At 41.9% G+C, this 21,320-nt stretch overlaps 1 protein-coding gene across 4 annotated transcripts in view; it reads left to right on the top strand.

Moving 5' to 3' along the window:
* The first annotated feature begins 20,133 nt into the window (after positions 1-20,133).
* Positions 20,134-21,320, top strand: part of LOC148517433 (ficolin-2-like) — a 40,575-nt gene continuing 39,388 nt past the window's right edge. For 3 of the 4 annotated variants that reach the window (XM_088478704.1, XM_088478702.1, XM_088478703.1), the window contains exon 1: positions 20,138-20,215. In XM_088478704.1, coding sequence (XP_088334830.1) covers positions 20,146-20,215 — 70 coding nt within the window. In that variant the 5' untranslated portion in view covers positions 20,138-20,145. Of the gene's footprint in view, positions 20,216-21,320 lie in introns of all 4 variants that reach the window. The other variant, XM_088478705.1, reaches the window with a different exon arrangement.

The raw sequence follows: 21,320 nt of genomic DNA, 5'->3' as shown, positions 1-21,320 counted from the left end.
GTACACTCCAGTCCAAACCAAAAAAAAAATTATTTTCTGTGTTTGTGAATTGTGTGCGCAGTAGCCGCACGTGCATCAACAAAGTAGTGCCAAGCGTGCGCCTGTGTCATAAGTAAAGGGCCGGCTGGCTTGACCGTTAAGGGTGCTGTAACCCCCGAAAGTACACTCCAGTCCAAACCTAAAAAAAAATTATTTTCTGTGTTTGTGAATTGTGTGCGCAGTAGCCGCACGTGCATCAACAAAGTAGTGCCAAGCGTGCGCCTGTGTCATAAGTAAAGGGCCGGCTGGCTTGACCGTTAAAGGGTGCTGTAACCTCCGAAAGTACACTCCAGTCCAAACCAAAAAAAAATTATTTTCTGTGTTTGTGAATTGTGTGCGCAGTAGCCGCACGTGCATCAACAAAGTAGTGCCAAGCGTGCGCCTGTGTCATAAGTAAAGGGCCGGCTGGCTTGACCGTTAAGGGTGCTGTAACCCCCGAAAGTACACTCCAGTCCAAACCTAAAAAAAAATTATTTTCTGTGTTTGTGAATTGTGTGCGCAGTAGCCGCACGTGCATCAACAAAGTAGTGCCAAGAGTGCGCCTGTGTCATAAGTAAAGGGCCGGCTGGCTTGACCGTTAAAGGGTGCTGTAACCCCCGAAAGTACACTCCAGTCCAAACCAAAAAAAAATTATTTTCTGTGTTTGTGAATTGTGTGCGCAGTAGCCGCACGTGCATCAACAAAGTAGTGCCAAGCGTGCGCCTGTGTCATAAGTAAAGGGCCGGCTGGCTTGACCGTTAAAGGGTGCTGTAACCCCCGAAAGTACACTCCAGTCCAAACCAAAAAAAAATTATTTTCTGTGTTTGTGAATTGTGTGCGCAGTAGCCGCACGTGCATCAACAAAGTAGTGCCAAGCGTGCGCCTGTGTCATAAGTAAAGGGCCGGCTGGCTTGACCGTTAAAGGGTGCTGTAACCCCCAAAGTACACTCCAGTCCAAACCAAAAAAAAATTATTTTCTGTGTTTGTGAATTGTGTGCGCAGTAGCCGCACGTGCATCAACAAAGTAGTGCCAAGCGTGCGCCTGTGTCATAAGTAAAGGGCCGGCTGGCTTGACCGTTAAAGGGTGCTGTAACCCCCAAAGTACACTCCAGTCCAAACCAAAAAAAAATTATTTTCTGTGTTTGTGAATTGTGTGCGCAGTAGCCGCACGTGCATCAACAAAGTAGTGCCAAGCGTGCGCCTGTGTCATAAGTAAAGGGCCGGCTGGCTTGACCGTTAAAGGGTGCTGTAACCCACAAAGTACACTCCAGTCCAAACCAAAAAAAAAATTATTTTCTGTGTTTAGCCGCACGTATATATCAAATCGATATAACATAAATGGAGGACCAAACTTTCTCCGATAAAAATAAAATAGAGAAAGATCAAGAACCACTTCCTCCTAGTGCTGAAGCTGCTGCCACTAGTCATGACATAGACGATAACATGCCATCAACGTCGTCTGCCAAGGCCGATGCCCAATGTCATAGTAGAGGGCACATACAATCCCAAATGGCAAAGTTCAGGAAAATGACCTTGAAAAAGACATTTAAATCAGCTGAAGAGAAACGTAAACTTGCCAATATGCCATTTACGACACGGAGTGGCAAGGAACGGCTAAGGTCGATCCCTAGTATGTTCATGACTAGTGGTTCAGCTTCACATGACGATGGAAGCACTCCTCCCACTAAAAAAATCAAAAGAGTTAAGCTGGCAAAAGCACAGCGAAGAACTGTGCTTTCTAAGAAGATATCACAAATCCCCAAGGAGAGTCCAAGTGTGGTGGTGGTTGCGATGCCTGACCTTCCCAGCACTGGACGGGAAGAGGTGGCTCTTTCCACCATTTGCACGCCCCCTGCAAGTGCTGAAAGGAGCACCCACAGTCCACTTGCTGATATGCAAATTGAAGATGTCACTGTTGAAGTACAACAGGATGAGGATACTGGTGTAGCTGGCGCTGAGGAGGAAGTTGGCGAGGAGGATTCTGATGGTGATGTGGTTTGTTTAAATCAGGCTCCGGGGGAGACAGTTGTTGTCCGTGGGATGAAAAAGCCCATCACGGTCATGCCTGGGCAGAAGACCAAACATTCCACCTCTTTGGTCTGGCAATATTTCTATCCAAATCCGGACAACAACTGTCTTGCCATATGTACCATATGTAAAGGTGAAATAAGTAGGGGTAGGGACGTCAACCACCTAGGAACATCCTCCCTTATACGGCACCTGCAGCGCGTTCATAAAAAGTTACTGTCAAGTTCAGAAACTTTGGCTCAGACCGTAAGCAGTCCAGGGACACCTAAATCCCGTTGTCCTGTTGTATCCAAGCGCCTGCAAACCACACCGTCAACTCCCTCCTCGTCAATTTCCTCCTTAGTCAGGATCGGAAGTAGTCCTGCAGGCCATATCACTGGCATGACTGACTCTCCTATCCGGGATTCCTCCGGAGGATCCTGCATTGCTACGCCTACTGCTGCCGCTGCTGCTGTTGCTGCTGCTGCTGGGAGTCGTTCATCATCCCAGAGAGGAAGTAGGAACACCACTACTTTTACTAAACAATTGACCCTCCAACAGTCCTTAGCGAGGAGGATGAAGTACGACAGCAGTCATCCTGAAGCAAAACGTATAACTGAGGCCTTGACTGCTATGTTGGTGTTAGACGTGCGTCCGGTATCCGCCATTAGTGCAGTGGGATTTAGACAATTGATGGAGGTAGTGTGTCCCCGGTTCCAAATCCCGTCTAGATTCCACTTCACTAGGCAGGCGATACCGAGACTGTACAGAAACGTCAGAAAAAGTGTCCTCAGTGTCCTGAAAAATGCCGTTGTACACAATGTCCACTTAACCACGGACATGTGGACAAGTGGAACAGGGCAGACTAAGGACTATATGACTGTGACAGCCCACTGGGTAGATGTATCACCTTACGCAGCAACAGCAGCAGCGTCACCAGTAGCAGCATCTCAGAAACGCCAGCTCGTTACAAGGCAGGCTACGCTGTGTATCACCGGTTTCAGTAAGAGGCACACCGCCGACAACCTCTTAGAGAAACTGAGGGAAATCATCGCCCAGTGGCTTACCCCACTTAGACTCTCCTGGGGATTTGTGATATCTGACAACGCCACCAATATTGTGCGGGCATTACATCTGGGCAAATTCCAGCACGTCCCATGTTTTGCTCACACAATAAACTTGGTGGTGCAGAATTTTCTGAAAAGCGACAGGGGCGTGCAGGAGACGCTTTGGGTGGCCCGAAAAATTTCTGGCCACTTTCGCCATTCAGCGACTGCGTGCCGAAGACTGGAGCGCCAGCAAACACTCTTGAACCTGCCCCGCCATCACCTGAAGCAAGAGGTTGTGACGCGGTGGAACTCAACCCTCTATATGCTTCAGAGGATGGAGGAGCAGCAAAAGGCCATACAAGCCTATACATCCACCTATGACATAGGCAAAGGAGGGGGTATGCACCTGACTCAAGCGCAGTGGAGAATGATTTCCGTGTTGTGCAAGGTTCTTCAGCCCTTCGAACTTGCCACACGTGAAGTCAGTTCAGACACTGCCAGCTTGAGTCAGGTCATTCCCCTCATCAGGCTTTTGCAGAAGCAGCTGGAGAAAGTGAAGGAGGAGCTAAGACGGAGCGATTCCGCTCGGCATGTGGGACTTGTGGATGAAGCCCTTCATTCGCTTTGCCAGGATTCCAGGGTGGTCAATCTGTTGAAATCAGACCACTACATTTTGGCCACCGTGCTCGATCCTAGGTTTAAAGCCTATGTGGTGTCTCTCTTTCCGGCCGACACAAGCCTGCAGAGGTGCAAAGACCTGCTGGTGAACACACTGTCAGCTGAAGCGGAACGTGACACGTCAACGGCTCCTTCTTCATTTTCTCCCGCAACTGGGGCTGCCAGGAAAAAACTTAGGTATCCTAAGCAACCCGCTGGCGGTGATGCAGGGCAGGCAGGACCAAGTTTGGACATCTGGTCCGGACTGAAGGACCTGGCAACAATTTCTGACATGTCTACTGTCACTGCATATGATACTGTCACCATTGACAGAATGGTGGAGGATTACATCGGTGACAGCATCCAAGTAGGCATGTCAGACAGTCCATACCTGTACTGGCAGGAAAAAGAGGCAATTTGGAGGCCCCTGTACAAACTGGCTCTATTTTACCTGAGTTGCCCCCCCTCCAGTGTGTACTCCGAAAGAGTGTTTAGTGCAGCCGGGAACCTTGTCAGCGAAAGGCGTAGGAGGTTGCTTCCACAGAATGTGGAGAAGATGATGTTCATCAAAATGAATTATCAGCTCTTCCAGGGAGACCAGCCTCCAGAACGTACAGAGGGACCTGTGGTGGTGGATTCAAGTGGGGACGAGTTAATACTTTGTGAGGATGAGGATGTACACACTGAAGAGGGTGAGGAATCGGTGGATGAGGAGGATGAGGATGACATCTTGCCTCCGTAGAGCCAGTTTGTGCAGGGACACATTAATTGCCAGCTTGTTTTGTGGGGGCCCAAACGAACCAATCATTTCAGCCACAGTTGTGTGGCAGACCCTGGCGCTGAAATGATTGATTTGTTAAAGTGTGCATGTCCTGTTTATACAACATAAGGGTGGGTGGGAGGGCCCAAGGACAATTCCATCTTGCACCTCTTTTTTTCTTTGCATTATGTACAGTTTGGGGCCTAGTTTTTCTAACTGCCATCCTGTCTGCCACTGCAGTGTCACTCCTAGATGGGTCACGTGTTTGTGCCGCCCACTCGTGTCGCTTAGCATAGTCATCCAGCTACCTCGGTGCAACCTTTTGGACATAAAAACACTATTGTGAGGTGTGAGGTGTTCAGAATAGACTGGAAATGAGTGGAAATTAAGGTTATTGAGGTTAATAATAGCATAGGAGCAGAAAAACCTACAAATTCTGTGATTTTAGCTGTTTTTATGCTTTTTTTCAAAAAAATACAGATCCAAAACACAAAACCCAGAACCCAAAACACGGAAGGGTGGTTTTGGCAAAACCAATCCAGATCCAAAACACGAAGAAAGATCCAGATCCAAAACCAAAACACAAAACACGAAAAGTGGCCGGTGCACACCCCTAGTATGAAGGCAGCTCTCTCCCTCCTTCCCTACCCCCCCCACAGGAATTTGTTAAAAACTGCAGGATTATAAATAATAATAATTACACCCCCGCCCCCCGCGGTGAGCTCTCTTGCTTCAGATCCTAAACTAAAGGCACTGACACCTCACCTTTGATTCAGCAGATGAGCACCACCTCGGCTCACTGTCTTCCTCCTGTGTTGTCGGCTCCTCTCTCCCCCTCTCCATGCGTGTCACGTGCAGGGGAGGAGGAGACGCTGACTAGCAGAGTGGTGTGCTGCTGGTGCTTGCTGGCTCCCGGCAGTGGCAGCAAGCAAAATGCCTTCTGCCCTGCTCTATTATACATCCTCGTCAGCGGCCAGGCCCTAAGCGCGTGCCTGCATTGCCTAGCGGTAAATCCGCCTCTGATTCAACCAACTAAGCTTATGTGATATTTTTTATTTATATTGAATAGAGATGTGTGCCGGTCATTTTTGCTGGATTTGGTCCTAATTTGTCGGCAAGTTTTGGTTTTGCCAAACCGCCGTGACTAGTTGTGGAGTTTATTAAAAAAATTGGCAAAAAAAAAGATTAAATCACATAATCTGAGCGTTTTTTTTGTTCCTAGAGTATTATTAACCTCAATCACATTAATTTCCACTTATTTCCAGTAAATGTTGACCACCCCACAGCTCACAATATTGTTTTCATCCAGTTTAGGCCAAAAAGTTGCACAGAGCTAGCAGGCTGATTAAGCTAAGCGACAGCAGTGGGCAGCACAAACATGTGGCAGTTCAACTTCAAACATGGCACATGGCTCACACTGCGTGGAGCCACAGGGCTTATATACAGTGGCATATCTATAATGGGTGCAGTGTGTGCGGGGCACACGGGCCCCCGGGTCCAGGGGGGCCCCGCACCGCACACACTGCACCCATATTATTTTAGACTTACCTGTCCATGGTCCCACATCGAAAGTCTGCGCTGCTCAGAACATCGGAAAATGGCCGCTGCGGAGTCTACTGCGCATGCACAGAACGCCGGGAAAATGGCCGACATGGCCATTGTACAGCGTTCTGCACATGCGCAATAGACTCCGGGCACACTCTAGTGCCTGGAGCCTACTAAGGTACGGTGGATGGCTAGCCATTAGTCGGCTGCCGGCCACCGGAGAGAGAGGAGGGGGCCCTGCACGGGGAGAGCACACTGACCCCCTCCTCTCTTACGACGCCCCTGCTTATATATGCACATGAATAAAGTGCACTAGGGTAAAGTGCACCATACAGTACAAACAATAGAAGTAAAAATATATTTATTTTGGACTTCGTAGCTCAACTCTCACTGCGGCAATTCAAAGGGGTTTTATTTTATTATGTATGTGAATAATAACGCACAGGGGTACAGTGCACACAGTTTGTGCAAACAAAGTTAAAATAATAATTTTTTAACTTTTAATTTTTTTTTTACTTTTTTCGCAACTGACAGTGACAGTACACAATATAGTGATGCTTGTGAACAGCCACTTTAGGTGGATACAACACAGCCAATTTACAGCAGAGTACAGCGCAGCAAATAGCAGCATAACCCTATACACACTGACTATACAGAGCGCAGCGTGTGAGTCTCGACACAGCACAGGCTATACAGCAGAGTGCAATGCAGCATACAGCAGCGTACCTGTATACACATTGACTATACAGAGCACAGTTTGTGAGTTTGGACACAGCGCAGCCGTATAGCTGAGTACAGTGCAGCATACAGCATTGACTATACAGAGCAGCACAGTCACTTTTGAGTCTGGACACAGCACAGTCTATACAGCAGAATACAAGGTAGCATACAATAGTATGCCTGACAGTGAAATGGCACAGAGGGCCTCATTCAGAGGCAGTCGGACGCTTGCATATTGAACGGTCGCCTCCATGTCGGTCGTTAGGCTGTGGGTTAATACCCACAAATAATTCCTATAGTGGCTTTATGCTGACTCCTAAATAAGACCGCTCTTCTACTCCATCCACTGTTATTCCCTATTGTTGTACATACAAGTAGGCTGATAGCCGATGCTGTTTGACACTGCGACTCTCATATAATTAAAATAGCAGCCGGATTAACCATTGGAATACTCATTGTATTTACTACTAAATTATGTCAGTGAACTCTATTTTATATTATGTCCGCTATGTTTTCTAGTATTGTACAGACGGACTGTTAAGATACTCACTACCAATTACATCAGTGAACCTTGCTGTATGTTATGTCCGCTATATTCTCTGCTAATGTGCAGGCAGATAAAATTGCAGGTCACTGATGCACTGCAATACTTCCTTCACAAACAATAATATAGTAGTTAAATCAGCTATGTCCGCTGTATTCTCTACTATTGTATAGTCGGACAAAGTTGTCTGCCGCCGGTCTGTTATAATACATCTTTCACATTAATTATTATGTGACTCAACCGGCCAACTAATTAGGCTCCTGCTGCTATGTTATATCCTTAAAAGCATTTGACTAATGATTCAATTGTGCCTGCTATAAGTTTGCAGATGACTGCCGCTATTTTAACCATCCCTTTCACAAACATATTGATATTATTAAGCTGAAGTACGGAGGGCACACATGCCGACGTACGTTTCGCTAAGCTGCTTTTTCAAGGCAAATAGATTGCCAGAAAAAACGGAACTTTTAAACCTTCTTCATCCAATCAAAAATTTACACGCGTATACATGGAGTTCCCCTCTGTTAAATTAACCCCTTCAGGGAAACATATTCTTCATGAAATTCATGACACATACTGTAGTTTTGAGTCATTCTCATATAGGATATTCATCAATTCAGAAGATCATAAACTAATGATATGCTAAACTTAAATATTTTAATTGAATATAGACTCTTATTTTAAAATGAATTTTATTGGACCAGGACTATAACACTGATACTAATAATTTTAAATAAATTTATATCAAAATATGTAGATGATGAATTTTCTTAAAACTAATAAATAACCTTTAAATATAATTAGGTTAAATAATTATATTAATAAATCATAATGAATTAGATACATGATGTTCCATGAAACTAATATGTGTGTATTGTGATAATCTGTGTAATTGTGTATATTACATTATATATATTTTATTTTAAGTGACTATTTAGTGTAAAATTAATTATTGTTGTGTGTAATAATTTATAATTCTACTACTTGTGAATAATACTATTACTAAAATTTAATAATATATCTATGTAACTCAAATAATTAATGTGATAATGAAACATTTTTTACATTCAAAAACAAAAACTGTGAATATTATTAATCATAATAATTATATTAATGAAAATTATCCATATATTCATAAAAAATATAATATATAGTGCAATACTAATATTCATAAAATGTGATATACTATATAGTTCCAACTTTTGATATGAGCATCATGTCATCTATAACCATTGTCTAAACTATATAACTAAATTAAATAATATAAAATTTAGTAATTAATAAATCCTCTATACAGTTAAAACTGCTAAATACATGAATTATATTTTATATTCAATACTAAAATTAAATAATATAGTGTTTATTGGAACAGTGATATACGTTGAAGAAGTTATATCTACTATTTTGACTTCATTATCCACATATCTCCAATAATCCCAGAGTTTTGTATATTTATACTTGTCAGTTGATGGTCTCATGATCATTACCTTAGATGTTATTGAACATTATAAACTAAATTTTATAAAAATACTGTGTAATCATTATTTTCATTTAAACCATAAAGGGTTATACTATTCATTTGAAAGATCATCCTTGTCTCTCTCTTTCGCAACTTTTTCATAATGTCCCCTCCTCTTATTCCTAGGGTAAATTTTTCCATTCCAAAAGCTCTTAAATATCTAGGATCTCCTTTATGTTCTTTCAAAAAATGTCGTGCCACACTTGTTAAAGGTTTAAATTTTTGTATGTCATTGTAGGCATTTTTTATATTTCCTACATGTTCCAATAGTCTCTGCTTAAACTTCCTACTTGTCATTCCAATATAAATTTTATTACAACTACAGGATAGACAGTAAATAATACCTGTTGTATTACAATTGATGTAATTTATGATCTTTATTTCTTGTTGATATCGATTTACAAAAGTCTTTCTTGGTTAAATATATTGGCATGCCTTACAAGTGCCACAAATATAACATCCCTCTATTTTTGCACAGTTGGACTGTGATACAATTTGTTTATAATGGCTTTGTACCAAATGATCCTTCAGGTTCCGAGATCTTCTCCAACTCACTTCAATTTTATGTCCTATAAATTTCTTAATATCGTCATCTGATGTTAGTACATGACTATGTTCTTGGATTATCTCATTTATTTCTTTCCATTGAGAGTTGAAGGTTGTGATGAACCTAGTTTTATCATTTGATTTTTCTTGTATTCTTTTATATGGATTTATCAGATTATTCCGATCATTATATTTAGCTGCTTTATATACTCTTTTAATTGATTTCTTACTATAACCTCTTGCTTCTAGCCTTATTTTTAATTCAGTTGCTCTTTGTTCAAATACTATTTCATCTGAACAATTTCTCTGAGTTCTCAACATCTCCCCCTTTGGTACACCTCTCAGGGTTTGTGGGAAATGTGCACTTGCTGCATGCAAGAGGCTATTTGTAGCTGTTTTCTTCCTATACATGTCTGTTGTTATATATCCTTTATTTGATGATATTAGAAGATCTAGGAAGGTAACTTGAGTTTTGTTTATCTCTGATGTTAGTTTTAGGTTTAGTTCATTATTATTTAGGACCTCAATGAATTCAATCAAAAGCTCTTTCGGCCCCTCCCATATAATAAAAATATCATCTATATAACGATACCACGAGTTGATATGTTTCGTGTACTTGACGTTTATATCAGCAAAGACGAACTCCTTCTCCCACCACCCGAGGTACAGGATCGCATATGTGGGGGCACAAGTGGTCCCCATCGCTGTACCTCGGGTTTGGAGATACAATTTATCGTTAAAGACGAAATAATTTTTTGTTAAAACAAACTTCAATAGTTGTAATATGAAGTTGTTAAAATCATCAGCTAATTCCATATTCAAGAAATATTCCACTGCTTTTAAGCCTTTTTCATGGCTTATGCTAGTGTATAGCGACTCTACATCGCAGGTACAAAGCCATGTATCTGTATTCACATTAATCTCTTGTAGTTTTGTTAAAATGTCGAAGGTGTCTCTAATGTATGATGGCAATCCTTGGACATGTTTACGTAGGCAGTTATCTACAAATGTACTTGCCTGTTCAGTTAGACATCCTATGCTGGAGACTATCAGTCTACCTGGGGGATTAGTTTTATGCTTATGCACTTTTGGTAGCATATATAGTGTGGCAATCTTGGGATTTTCTATTTCCAAGAATTCATATTCTTTTTTAGTAGTAACATTCCTTTCCAATGCTTTTTTTATTTCCTTTTTATAACTTATCAAATAATTTTCTGTTGGATTAACAATTAAAGATCTATAACAGGCTCCATCATTTAATTGCCGTTGTACTTCTTTTTCATATTGTTCCTTTGGAGTTTGGATATGAGGGACATTGTATTTGTATAGATTGATAAGGGGTGCCAAGCGGGACTTGGTGTACAAAGTGCCTGGGCCTGCCAGGAAGGTACAGCGATGCCCCTGTGATGGTGTGGTCATGCTCCTTCAGCACCACGTTACAGCAGCATTTAGAGGGCCTGAAATTTACAATGGTTTGGCCAATCCTTTTTACCGCATCAGCATTTACTCTCATTCCTACACAATCATCAGCAAGAAAAGCCCCCTTCAATATTTGGAAATCCACTCTTAATGTCCTCTTGGACTGTTTGGCATTTTACCAGACATAAGTAGGGTCTCAATAACCATCACTCATTATTTCTTCCCCTGATAGCTAATCCGGAATATCAACATGGGCAGGCACTACACCCTTTTCTCTCTTGGCAATCCAAGGGCATTTCCCATGTCAGGGCATTGGTGGATACTATTGCTAAATCTCCTCACCAAGTGCAGGTACTCGTGGATAAATATGAGATACCTCGTTCTCATACTCTAGCTTTATAACAAGCTCAACACTACACTAGTTCAGTTGGTAAACATCTGTCCACACAAGATTGGTTCAACCCCCTAGATGTTACACTAGCAAGGTCTTCATCTGGTAGAAAAACTATATCACTATTTTACCAATTAATACATGACCCCTTAAACTTGACAAAATTAAAGACTGGTATATTTTCCTGGACACAAAATTTTCCACATATTCCATGCAAACATTAACTGCGTCCATGTATAAGGAAATGTTCTATAATATATTCCATAAGGGGTATCATTCTCCACATCGCAGATTCCTGATAGGGATTTCTGACTCCGACGCATTCCCTAAATGTAATAGTTAAAATGCTACGTTCATGCATTGCATGTGTGACTGCCCCCTAATAACCTTTTTTTGGAGACAGTTTAGGAGGTTCGAATTAACTCCTTAACTATTTAACCCTGACTGCAGAATGGGCAGTTTTGGGGTTTGTACCTTCTACAATACAAATGTTGCAGGGAAGCAAAAAATTGATTCTTATCATTTCTGCTGTTGTTCGTAAATGTATTCTACACAAATGGATTCATAAAGAACCTTCCTCTATACATTTATTTAAATCCAAACTATTTCATGTGTTTCATATGGACTGGTAGGAGGCTTCATTACATACAGAGGGACGTACTGAAACATTTTTTCATATCTGGGAGGGATTCATTGATTCCTTGTCAGAAGATATAAGGACTCAGGGTCTGATTCAGAGCTGGATGCTATTTGCGCTCTCGCTCGTCCAGAAAAAGGGGTTGGCTATTTAAATTGACCGTTCACTCTTTGCGGTCTGTTGACGCCTCTATGTCTGAACGAGCGAACAACGAGCGAACAAAACATGTGGACGTTATTTTGTAAAAAACGCCCCCTGGCCGCTCGCATCATACGTCATCTCCGCTATTTATTAGATTAATCGAGTACATCGAATAGCATATGAACTGCTCGCTATTCTTGTAGTTGCGATTTCCTACCGCCATCATGCGAGCAGTTCTGGCTAAAAGACACCCAACTGACGTGGTCAATGACGCTGCTTTGTTAATTATGCACACCCTTAAAATGCCCGTTTTGACTGTTTGGCAAGCCTGCGTTCGGATCTCCACTCCCCGTTTTTAAGCACCTTTCCCTGTTACCACCCACAAACGCCTCACTCTGTCACTCAAATTAGCAGGCATTCGCTATTTTGCAAGCACACGAAATTCGACTGCACTGACTGGTTCGCGCATGCGTACTAAAGCCCATACGCATGCGCAGATGTGCGAACATCGCTCGGAACGAACGAGCAGCCGCTTACAAGCAGCTCTGAATCAGGCCCTCAATTACAGAAATGCTTTCACTCCACTCAGTGGTACGAAACTAGACTTTTGCTAGAAGTTACCCCAATTAATTTGCCAAGGTCCGCCTGTTGAGTTTGATATAATTTACGTAAAGCTGTTTAACATTTCAAATGCAGACATTGCTGGTTTTTGTTTAAAGTGCCAGGTACTTTATTTTCTTCATTATATATTTTATGATCCTGTGTATTTGTCAACTATTGTATTCCTCATATACATTACATTATATTGGTTATTGTATGACTTCTGTATTATTTTTATTTGCTCCTTTCTGAATAAAAATAAGTTTTAACAAAAAAAAGAAAATATATCTTAAATATTATTGCAGATTTCTCTGTTATTCTTCATCTGTACAATGTCACAAGTACATACAAAAAGAATAGAGATACGTATTGTGTGGTACTCCCAGCAATCACAATAATCACTTAGGGCTACAGCAAACTTTTATTGGTAAATTGCAGCCTCAGAAGATTTTTTTATTGTGGAGAAAGAAAAAAGACCAGTACTGGGGAAATGTATCAGGCCAAGGAGAGATATCAAATGTAAAGGTTGCCCAAAGCAATCAGCTTCTAACTGTCATTTATCCACCACAGACTAGGAAATGACAGTTAGACACTGATTGGTTGCTTTGAGAAACTCTCCAATGCTTGGTACATCTCAACCTCAAGCTGGGTACACACTAAACAATGTGTGTACCCGCTGAAGGGCCGACATATTAGAAGGCCGGTACACAATAGACGATCCGGTGCCTGACTGCATGATATGTTGGCATCCCGCGGCATGGGGTTATCAACCGCATCGTCAGGTTGGCCTGACCCAGAAGCCTATCCACTGCAAAGGGCTGCTCTTACTGACAGAGCAGTTCTTTGCAGGGATCGCCATGCATACTGGCATTACCAATGCCGCCATGCATGCGATGACCGGCGGAATGCATTGCATCGTGAGTACGATGCATCATGCATCCCGCCCTAGACGATTTTGAACAATATGTTTAGCTGATGCGTCGGGATCAGTCATATAGTTCACAAAAATGGTCTAGTGTGTATTCTATACCATCATACTGTATATCCTTCCCTAGTAATATTGCCACTCCTCTGGGTTTATAATTTAATGGGGCCTAAAATACATTCATTAATCCAGGTGTTTCTGATGGTAGAATCATCTCAGATGTTTTAATGACTAATACAGATTCTGGGCCTGATTCAGAGTTGAAGGCAAGTTTGTTTTGTGAGCGGATCGTTCTGCACTACACATGCATCTGTTTCTAGCATACACAATTTTGAGCAGACCACTGGGCGAATAAGAGTCATACACATCCCATCTGCATCTCCACTTGCAAAATAATCAATGTAACTTTTTGGCAATTGAGTTCATGAGGAGTGAAGCCACACCCACTGTGACCAATCTGCACCAAGTTTCCTTCAGAGTTTCCTGCAGTAGATTATTCAATTGGTCTAAAACAATATTTGAAGGGCGCACTCCAGCACTCCTGTACAGACCCGCTCACAGTATGGCAAAACCCCAATGTCCTTTTGCCATATTGTGCTGGCACCACACTACATGATGAGCCTGCTAATTTCGGCTTTTACTATTTTTATTCTTGCACTGTTGATACCAAATCTACTTTTTGCCCCTAGTCTTGACAACTTAGTAAGGATCTTTAATTGTACTAGGAAAACGGAGACCCAAAGTCCCTTGATCCATGCTATGTTCTCTTGGATGCGCCCAACAAGGTTCAGGGACTTCACCTTCCCTAGGTTATTTCCTCTAAGGTTTGACACTCTCACATCAGGCTGATTTGAGATTCACGCCATTTCCAGCAATTGTGCCCTAATATCCGCCCATTTGATACCACTCTTACTAAGCCACATCATCTTCACTACGTACTGCAACAGCCCTAGCTGCCACTCATATGGTCGGGTGACTGCTCACTTAGCTGTACATTAAACATAGGTGTTGCTGATGATCCACCCAGGCTGCCAACTTTTGCCAGCTGTGGAAAGGTGGGAAATTAGTCAGCCATCTTAGCTCACTGTTCACTGTAGGCCTGACATACATCTTGCAACTAGTCACACGCAGGTACAAAGTTTGCAGCATTCCAAATGTAACAGAAGTATAGGTCAAACCACGCTTCAAATAAACCTGACATCTGGTTAAGCGCCTGGAGTGGTTGGTGTATCTGCAATTAGCTAGTGTATTAGCTATTTAACTCTGCATACCACCGCCAAATAGCACACACATATCAACTAGAGATGTGCGGGCCCGGTTCCCAGAGAACCAACCACAACCAAATTTAGGGGTTTCATGTCGAACAGAGTCCCGAGTTCGGAATCACTTTTAGGGTTCTGAGTAGAACCAAGTCCCAGTATGCTTCTGCAGTCAGTTCGGAACTTGGATTTGAAAACTGAACTCAGGTTTTGCATTGCATGTAAACTAGAGTGTTTTGGTTTTGGTGTTGGTTTTGGATCTGGATCTCTACTGGTTTTGGATCTGAATCTGGTGTTGGATCTTTTTCCTTGGTGTTTTGTTTTTAGGTTTTGGTTTTGGATCTGTATTTTTTCTAAAAAAATATATAAACAGCTAAAATCACATAATTTGAGCCTGTTTTTGTTCCTACAGTATTATTAACCTTAATCACAATCATTTTCAGGCATTTCCATGCATTTTTAACCACCTCACAGCTCACAATATTGATTTCACTATTTTTCAATAATATAGGCTAAAGGCTGCAGCGAGCTGGCTGGCTAAAGTAAGCGACAGAGCAGCGGCACAAACGCCCGGCAGTTTAAAAAAATATAGGACATCTATGAAACATTGCCACACAGCAGTGGCAGACAGGACGGCAGTTTAATAAACTATAACAATGTCATTCGGCAATGCCCCAAATTGTGCAAAATGTAAAGAAAACAGGTGCAAGATGGAATTGTCCCTCTCACCCACTCTTATGTGGGATATTAAAAAGGACATGCACAGTATAACAAACCAAGCACTTTAGCCACTAGGACTGACACTTTTGTGGCTGAACCCCTTGGTTTTTATGGGCCCCCACAAAACATTTTTTGGAAGGACTATCTTCAATTTTTGAGGAGGTTGATAATGAGGGTGTTGGTGGTGGAGATTGCATGTGCTGGTCCAAACTGCTAACTTTGGCTTTACAAATGGAACAGATGCCTTCACAACTGTTGTCAAAATTTAGAATAAAATGTTTCAACACCCAAGACGTGGCTTTCTTTTAATCATGAGCAAGAACTGCTGCCACTGGTGGCTGATTTACGCAAACAACATGCTCGTCATCAACATCCTCATTAACGTCAGATAGGACACAAATTTCCCCCTCATCCTCCTTTTGCACTTCCTCCACACTATCATCCTAATTTTCTATTAATTCACCATCTAATACTAGTACAGCCGTCATGGCGTCAGTGATCCGCTGTGAAACGGTGACAGCTGTTATACTTACTTCCTCTATCAAAGGAATATTTAATAGTCAATTGTTTTAAATTACTACTAGTAGTAGTCTTCTTCCTGGTCCCCTTCTGGGATGAAGATCCACTCACAAAAGCAGCAACAGCAACAGGCGTAGCACTCAAGGATCATTCTTAGTTATCATGGATAGGAGAGGAGTCAGTCATGATTATGATATTGGATGCAGGACTACTTCCGATCACAAATGAGGATGTTGATGATGATGCAGGTATTGGTGGTGGAGATTGCAGGAGCTTGGATCCAGATAGAAGGGAGCAGCTAGGTGACACTGAACTGATTGTTGTTCGCTTTTTTGTCCACAAAGTTTCTATACCCTTTCCAATTTGATGAATGCACTGCAAGTGACGTAACAAGGAGGAGGTTCCAAGATGGTTAAGGTCCTTACCTCTACTGTTACATGGCAAAGGTTACAAATGGCTTGGCAAAGGTTGTTAGGATTTGGGAGGAAATTATTCCACACGAGATGTGGATTATTTGGTCCTTTGCCCAGGCATGGCAACAATGGGATTTTTCCCACCATGGGCAACAACTGTTGCCTGATTTACAGTTTTTACACAAACATCCTCGCCATCATCATCCTCATCATCATCATCATCATCCTTGTTATTATTGCCAAATACATAAATATCCTCCTCATCCTTCTCGTGCACTTCCACAGAAGCATCCTCGATTTTTACGTAAGCATGTAGACTTGTGATGCTCATCTCCACATTTGCAGAGGGCACACAAATGGTGGAAGGAGGACCCAAAAGGTCCAGCTCACACATGGCAACTGCGGACACACTTAGACTCTCCTCAGGGATTTGTGATTTTTCAGAGCACACAGTTGGTTCCGGTGTCTTAGAGGCATATCCAATTAGCCGCAGGGTTCACCACACGGCTAATTGTCACACTGGTGGAGATTCAATTAGCGGGGATTCCACGCGTGGGCGTCCCCGCTGTCAGACTTTACCTCGCACCTCATGTAGGTGCGAGGTGAAATCTGCGTGAGGCCGCCATGTTCGGGCTCGCGCGAGCGGGTAAAACACACTGATTCCGCAGTTCTTGAGGAATCAGTGTGTTCTCGCACAGGAGTCCCGTTCTAATGACGTGGGGAAATAGCTATTTAATTGAATAGCTAATCCCCGCCTCGCGGGACTTTTGCCTGACAAATAGTCGCGGGTGAAATCCCGCGGCTAATTGGATATGCCCCATACTTGTCTTAACAATTGAAACATTTTTTGTACCTCTCCTACAAGCAGAGGGGCTTAAATCATCACTAGAACCACCAGTCATAAATAATAATTATCCTTTCCTTGCCACTTTGTGTAGTGAATTGCATATTGCCAATTATTTGTTTCTCTAAAGCTGACAGCTTTAAAAAAAATTTCTTTAACAGGGTAAAAGTTTTTTTTTTACCCTGACTTTCTGGCCTGACTTAAGCCCTGGTACATCGGCCTTCATAGAAGACATTGACGGCCTTGCAAAATCATCATGACTGCTGCCGGCAGCTACAAGACTGGTATGTGGATCCTGCTCTCCTGTCATGTGACTGTCCTCCATACTCACTGCGGTCTTACAGCATTGTCACCAAGCAAGTGTAGCTACCGGTAAGTTGCAGCTAATGCACACAACCAACCACACACAAAAAAAATAGTTTTTATTTGAACACTGGTGGTGTGGCAGGCTAACACGCACACACACGAAAAATTGTTTTTATTTGAACACTGGTAGTCTGTATCAAGCTAACACGCACACACAAAAAATTGTTTTTATTTGAACACTGGTAGTATGTAAACATGTCCAAATTACATGATTTTACCTGTTTTTTTTCTATTTTTTAAATGCAGAACCAAAACACAAATATGGATCCAGATACAAAACCTAAACTCGGGAGTCTGATATCAACATGCACCTATATATATATATATATATATATATATATAATTTATTTTTTTCTGGTTTGTTGCTGATCCTCTGGATGCTGGAGCATATAAATTGTGAAATTCTGCTTGATTACTACCTCTGTCTTCAATGGCTGGCCTAAAAGATCTTATTTTATTTGCAATTTTCTACAAGCAGTCACTGAATGCTGAAAATGCACAAACATATATGGGCCTTGGATCATCTCCTGGCCTGACTGTATGCAAACCATGTTACGTGTTCCCTCCATTATTGAGAATGACATTGCAAAGACCATGGGGTAAATGTAATAGAGTTCGAGTTTTAGTACAAATCCAACTCGCACTTTCTCGCATCTTTTGAAGGTGCGAGTTGGTTCCGGGACTCGCAAATGTAATAACCTGCGAACTTTTGAGCTCTAGGCTACTACACTATGCAAATCTGGGCGAGTATTTCCCTATGTAAACTCACAACTTTTAATGCGACTAGCATTAACAGGTGCGAGTCATACAGAAGCCTTCACAGATCAGTGTGATCCGTGAAGGCTTCTGTCTGTGTGTTTAAAAAGAGACGTGCACCCCCTCCCCAGAAGCATAACTAGCCCTGGGCTCTGTACAGCCTGTGCTGGATTTTAATATACAGTGGCCAAATGCCACTGTATTTTAAGTACCAGCACAGGGCTTTTCTGAACTGGTCCTGGTTGTGGAAAAACAGGGGACAAAACGAGCAGAGGTCACCTGTAATTTCCATAACCAGTACCGGACTCTTTCTAGTGGGGTAGTAATGCCACAGTCAGGGAAACACTTTCACCGGGTTCCCCAGCCAAAGCATTACCCCTGACCGCTAGCCAGCCTAGGCGGGGATCCCTGGGGAGGTGGGGACCCCCCCAAAATAGGGGACCCCCTCTTCAGGGCACCCCAAGCCTCGGCTGATAGCCCAGGGCTATCCCCAGCACCCCTGGCCGTTGGGTGCCAGGTTGATAATGTAAATGTGTTGTGAAAAATAGAACTGTTAATATTGTCTATTGCTGTGGAACTACAGGTCCCAGCAAGACTTCCCCGCATGCTGGTACTTGGAGAACCACAAGTACCAGCATGCGGGCATTACAGGTACTACACTAGTACCTGTAGTTCCACTGCAAAATAAATATTTAATAAAGACAAGACACACAGTGAAAGTACAATTTATTTAAACACACATGCACACTCACACTCACACTAACTGACACACATACTAACCTAGTATCCCTGAATCCATCATGTCCCCTTCCCCAGAGGACAGGGTCATCGCATAGGAGAGGTGAGTTTGTTTTCATGATTACAGGTACCATATGGATTCCTACTGGAGAAGGAGACATGATGGCTTCAGGGATAGGACTGGATCAGAAAAGCCCTGTGTTGGTACTTAAAATACAGGGCCCCCCTATGCATTTTGTCCCCTGTATTTTGAGAACCAGCACAGGCTGTACAGAGCCCGGGGCTGGTTATGTTTCTGGGGAGGGGTTGCACGTAATTTTTTTAAGAATAAAAAAGTATTTTCATATGTACACACAGACACATGTACGTATCTCATGGATAAGTGCATGTTTCTGTGTTACTCTGACCTATTCAGGATAAACACACTATCCTGAAGCTGGTCTATTGTTTTTGCGAGTTCTCAGGCAGTAATATGTGCGAGAGAAGCCCTTGCACTCTATTACATTGTCTGAGTTCTATCTAGAGAATGGGGAAACATCTGGATGAGAGATGTTTTTTGCGAGTTATAGTAAAGCCCAAAAAATGTGAGTTTTACTATTATATTTGCGAATGAGTAAAAAATGTGAGTTTAGCACTAAACTTGCATTTTTAATAAATTTGCAACCTATTACATTTACCCCTATGTCTTGAAGTTATTGCTGGTAAAATCTTGTCAGGGCTACAGCCGAGGTCAGTAGTGTTATTGCCAGTGGTAACCCTTGATGTATAGTGTGTTTACGCCAACTCTACAGTAATTCAGGGTCAATGGAAGAAGACAGAGCAGGATTGAGACAGATATTATACAGATCCTTGATGATTAGCTACTGTTGTAACTATGAGACATGTCTAAGACCATATAAGGAACAAAGTTTGGTGTCTGGATGAACTGTGCAACAACTGTTTACATAGGGAGGAATTACAGGATGTCTTATTCAGTACATTAGAATCACGGATGAAACCACCACCTTCTAGCAGGCACTGTAGGACAGAAGTATAACAATCTATCAGTCACTATGTGGACCTTGGTGGCCTCTGTATTCTGCCTGGTGACTGCTTTCAATCACGCTGAAGACACCTGTCCAGGTAAGTCACATCCTACAGACACTGCATGTATATATGTATTCCATTTGATTCATTGAAAAGTTTATGATATTGATATTTACAAGTTTATTCTTTATTGATTCACGTTTCAAGACTGGGGTTGTTTCTACCTCTTCAACGGGACCCATATTCATGGTTTTCACCTGAAATTACATTTCCTTTACTTATTCTACCCAATCAAATGTTATATATTGGTTTCTCAGTACATCTAGTGGTTACTTTTGAAAACATACACATACATTATTTTCCATAGTTACTTTTACTAGTTCAGAGCAATCTGTAACTATTATCCTGAAATGTATTAATCTTGTATTACCAAATGTGTAAACTTTCAACCAAAGTCTTAGTGGTATATTTACTAAAGTGTGGGTTTATAGAGGTGGACATATTGCCCATAGCAACCAATCAGATTCTAGAGATTATCTTCTAGAATGTACTAAATAAATACGTAGAATCTGATTGGTTGCTATGGGCAATATCTCCATTTCTAAAAACCCACACTTTATAGTGGCAGAAACTGTAATGTATTGAGTTTTTTTTTTTTAACTGTATTTTTGTTTTATTTTTATCCAGTGGAGACATTTAAGAGTCATGAGAGGCTTACATAGGTTCCCCTTATTTGCATTACTTATAGACCCAATGCAAACTGGATATATTAGTAATTGTGCAGACAGTTATTATTAGATCTAGCTCTGCATGTACCTAACAGTAATGCCTAGGGGAACTGACTGAGCAATCTCATGCAAGCAACCCAATTTTGCTGCTGCTATGTTGTGACCATTAAGCTGCATACACACGTAAAGATTTTCTATCTAACCATCCAACTAGTTGATTGGTTGGAATGAAAATCTGGTAACGTATGGGAGTAACTGATCAGCAATTTGCTCCTAAATGCCAGAAAACAGATGAAAATGGTCGTCAGACAGGTTTGTTAAATGTTTGGTCTAAACAATTTGTTCAAACAACAGTTTTTGTCCATTTTCCGGTATTTGGGAGCAAATTGCTGATTGTCATTTGTTTTCATACCTTACCAGATTTTCATTCCAACCAATCAACTAGTTGGATGGTTGGACAGAAAATCTTTAGA

The sequence above is a fragment of the Taudactylus pleione genome, unplaced genomic scaffold (assembly GCF_031769625.1).
Source record: "Taudactylus pleione unplaced genomic scaffold, aTauple2 ptg000217l, whole genome shotgun sequence".
Taxonomy (NCBI): Eukaryota; Metazoa; Chordata; class Amphibia; order Anura; family Myobatrachidae; genus Taudactylus; species Taudactylus pleione.
This window is presented reverse-complemented; position numbering and strand designations above follow the sequence as displayed.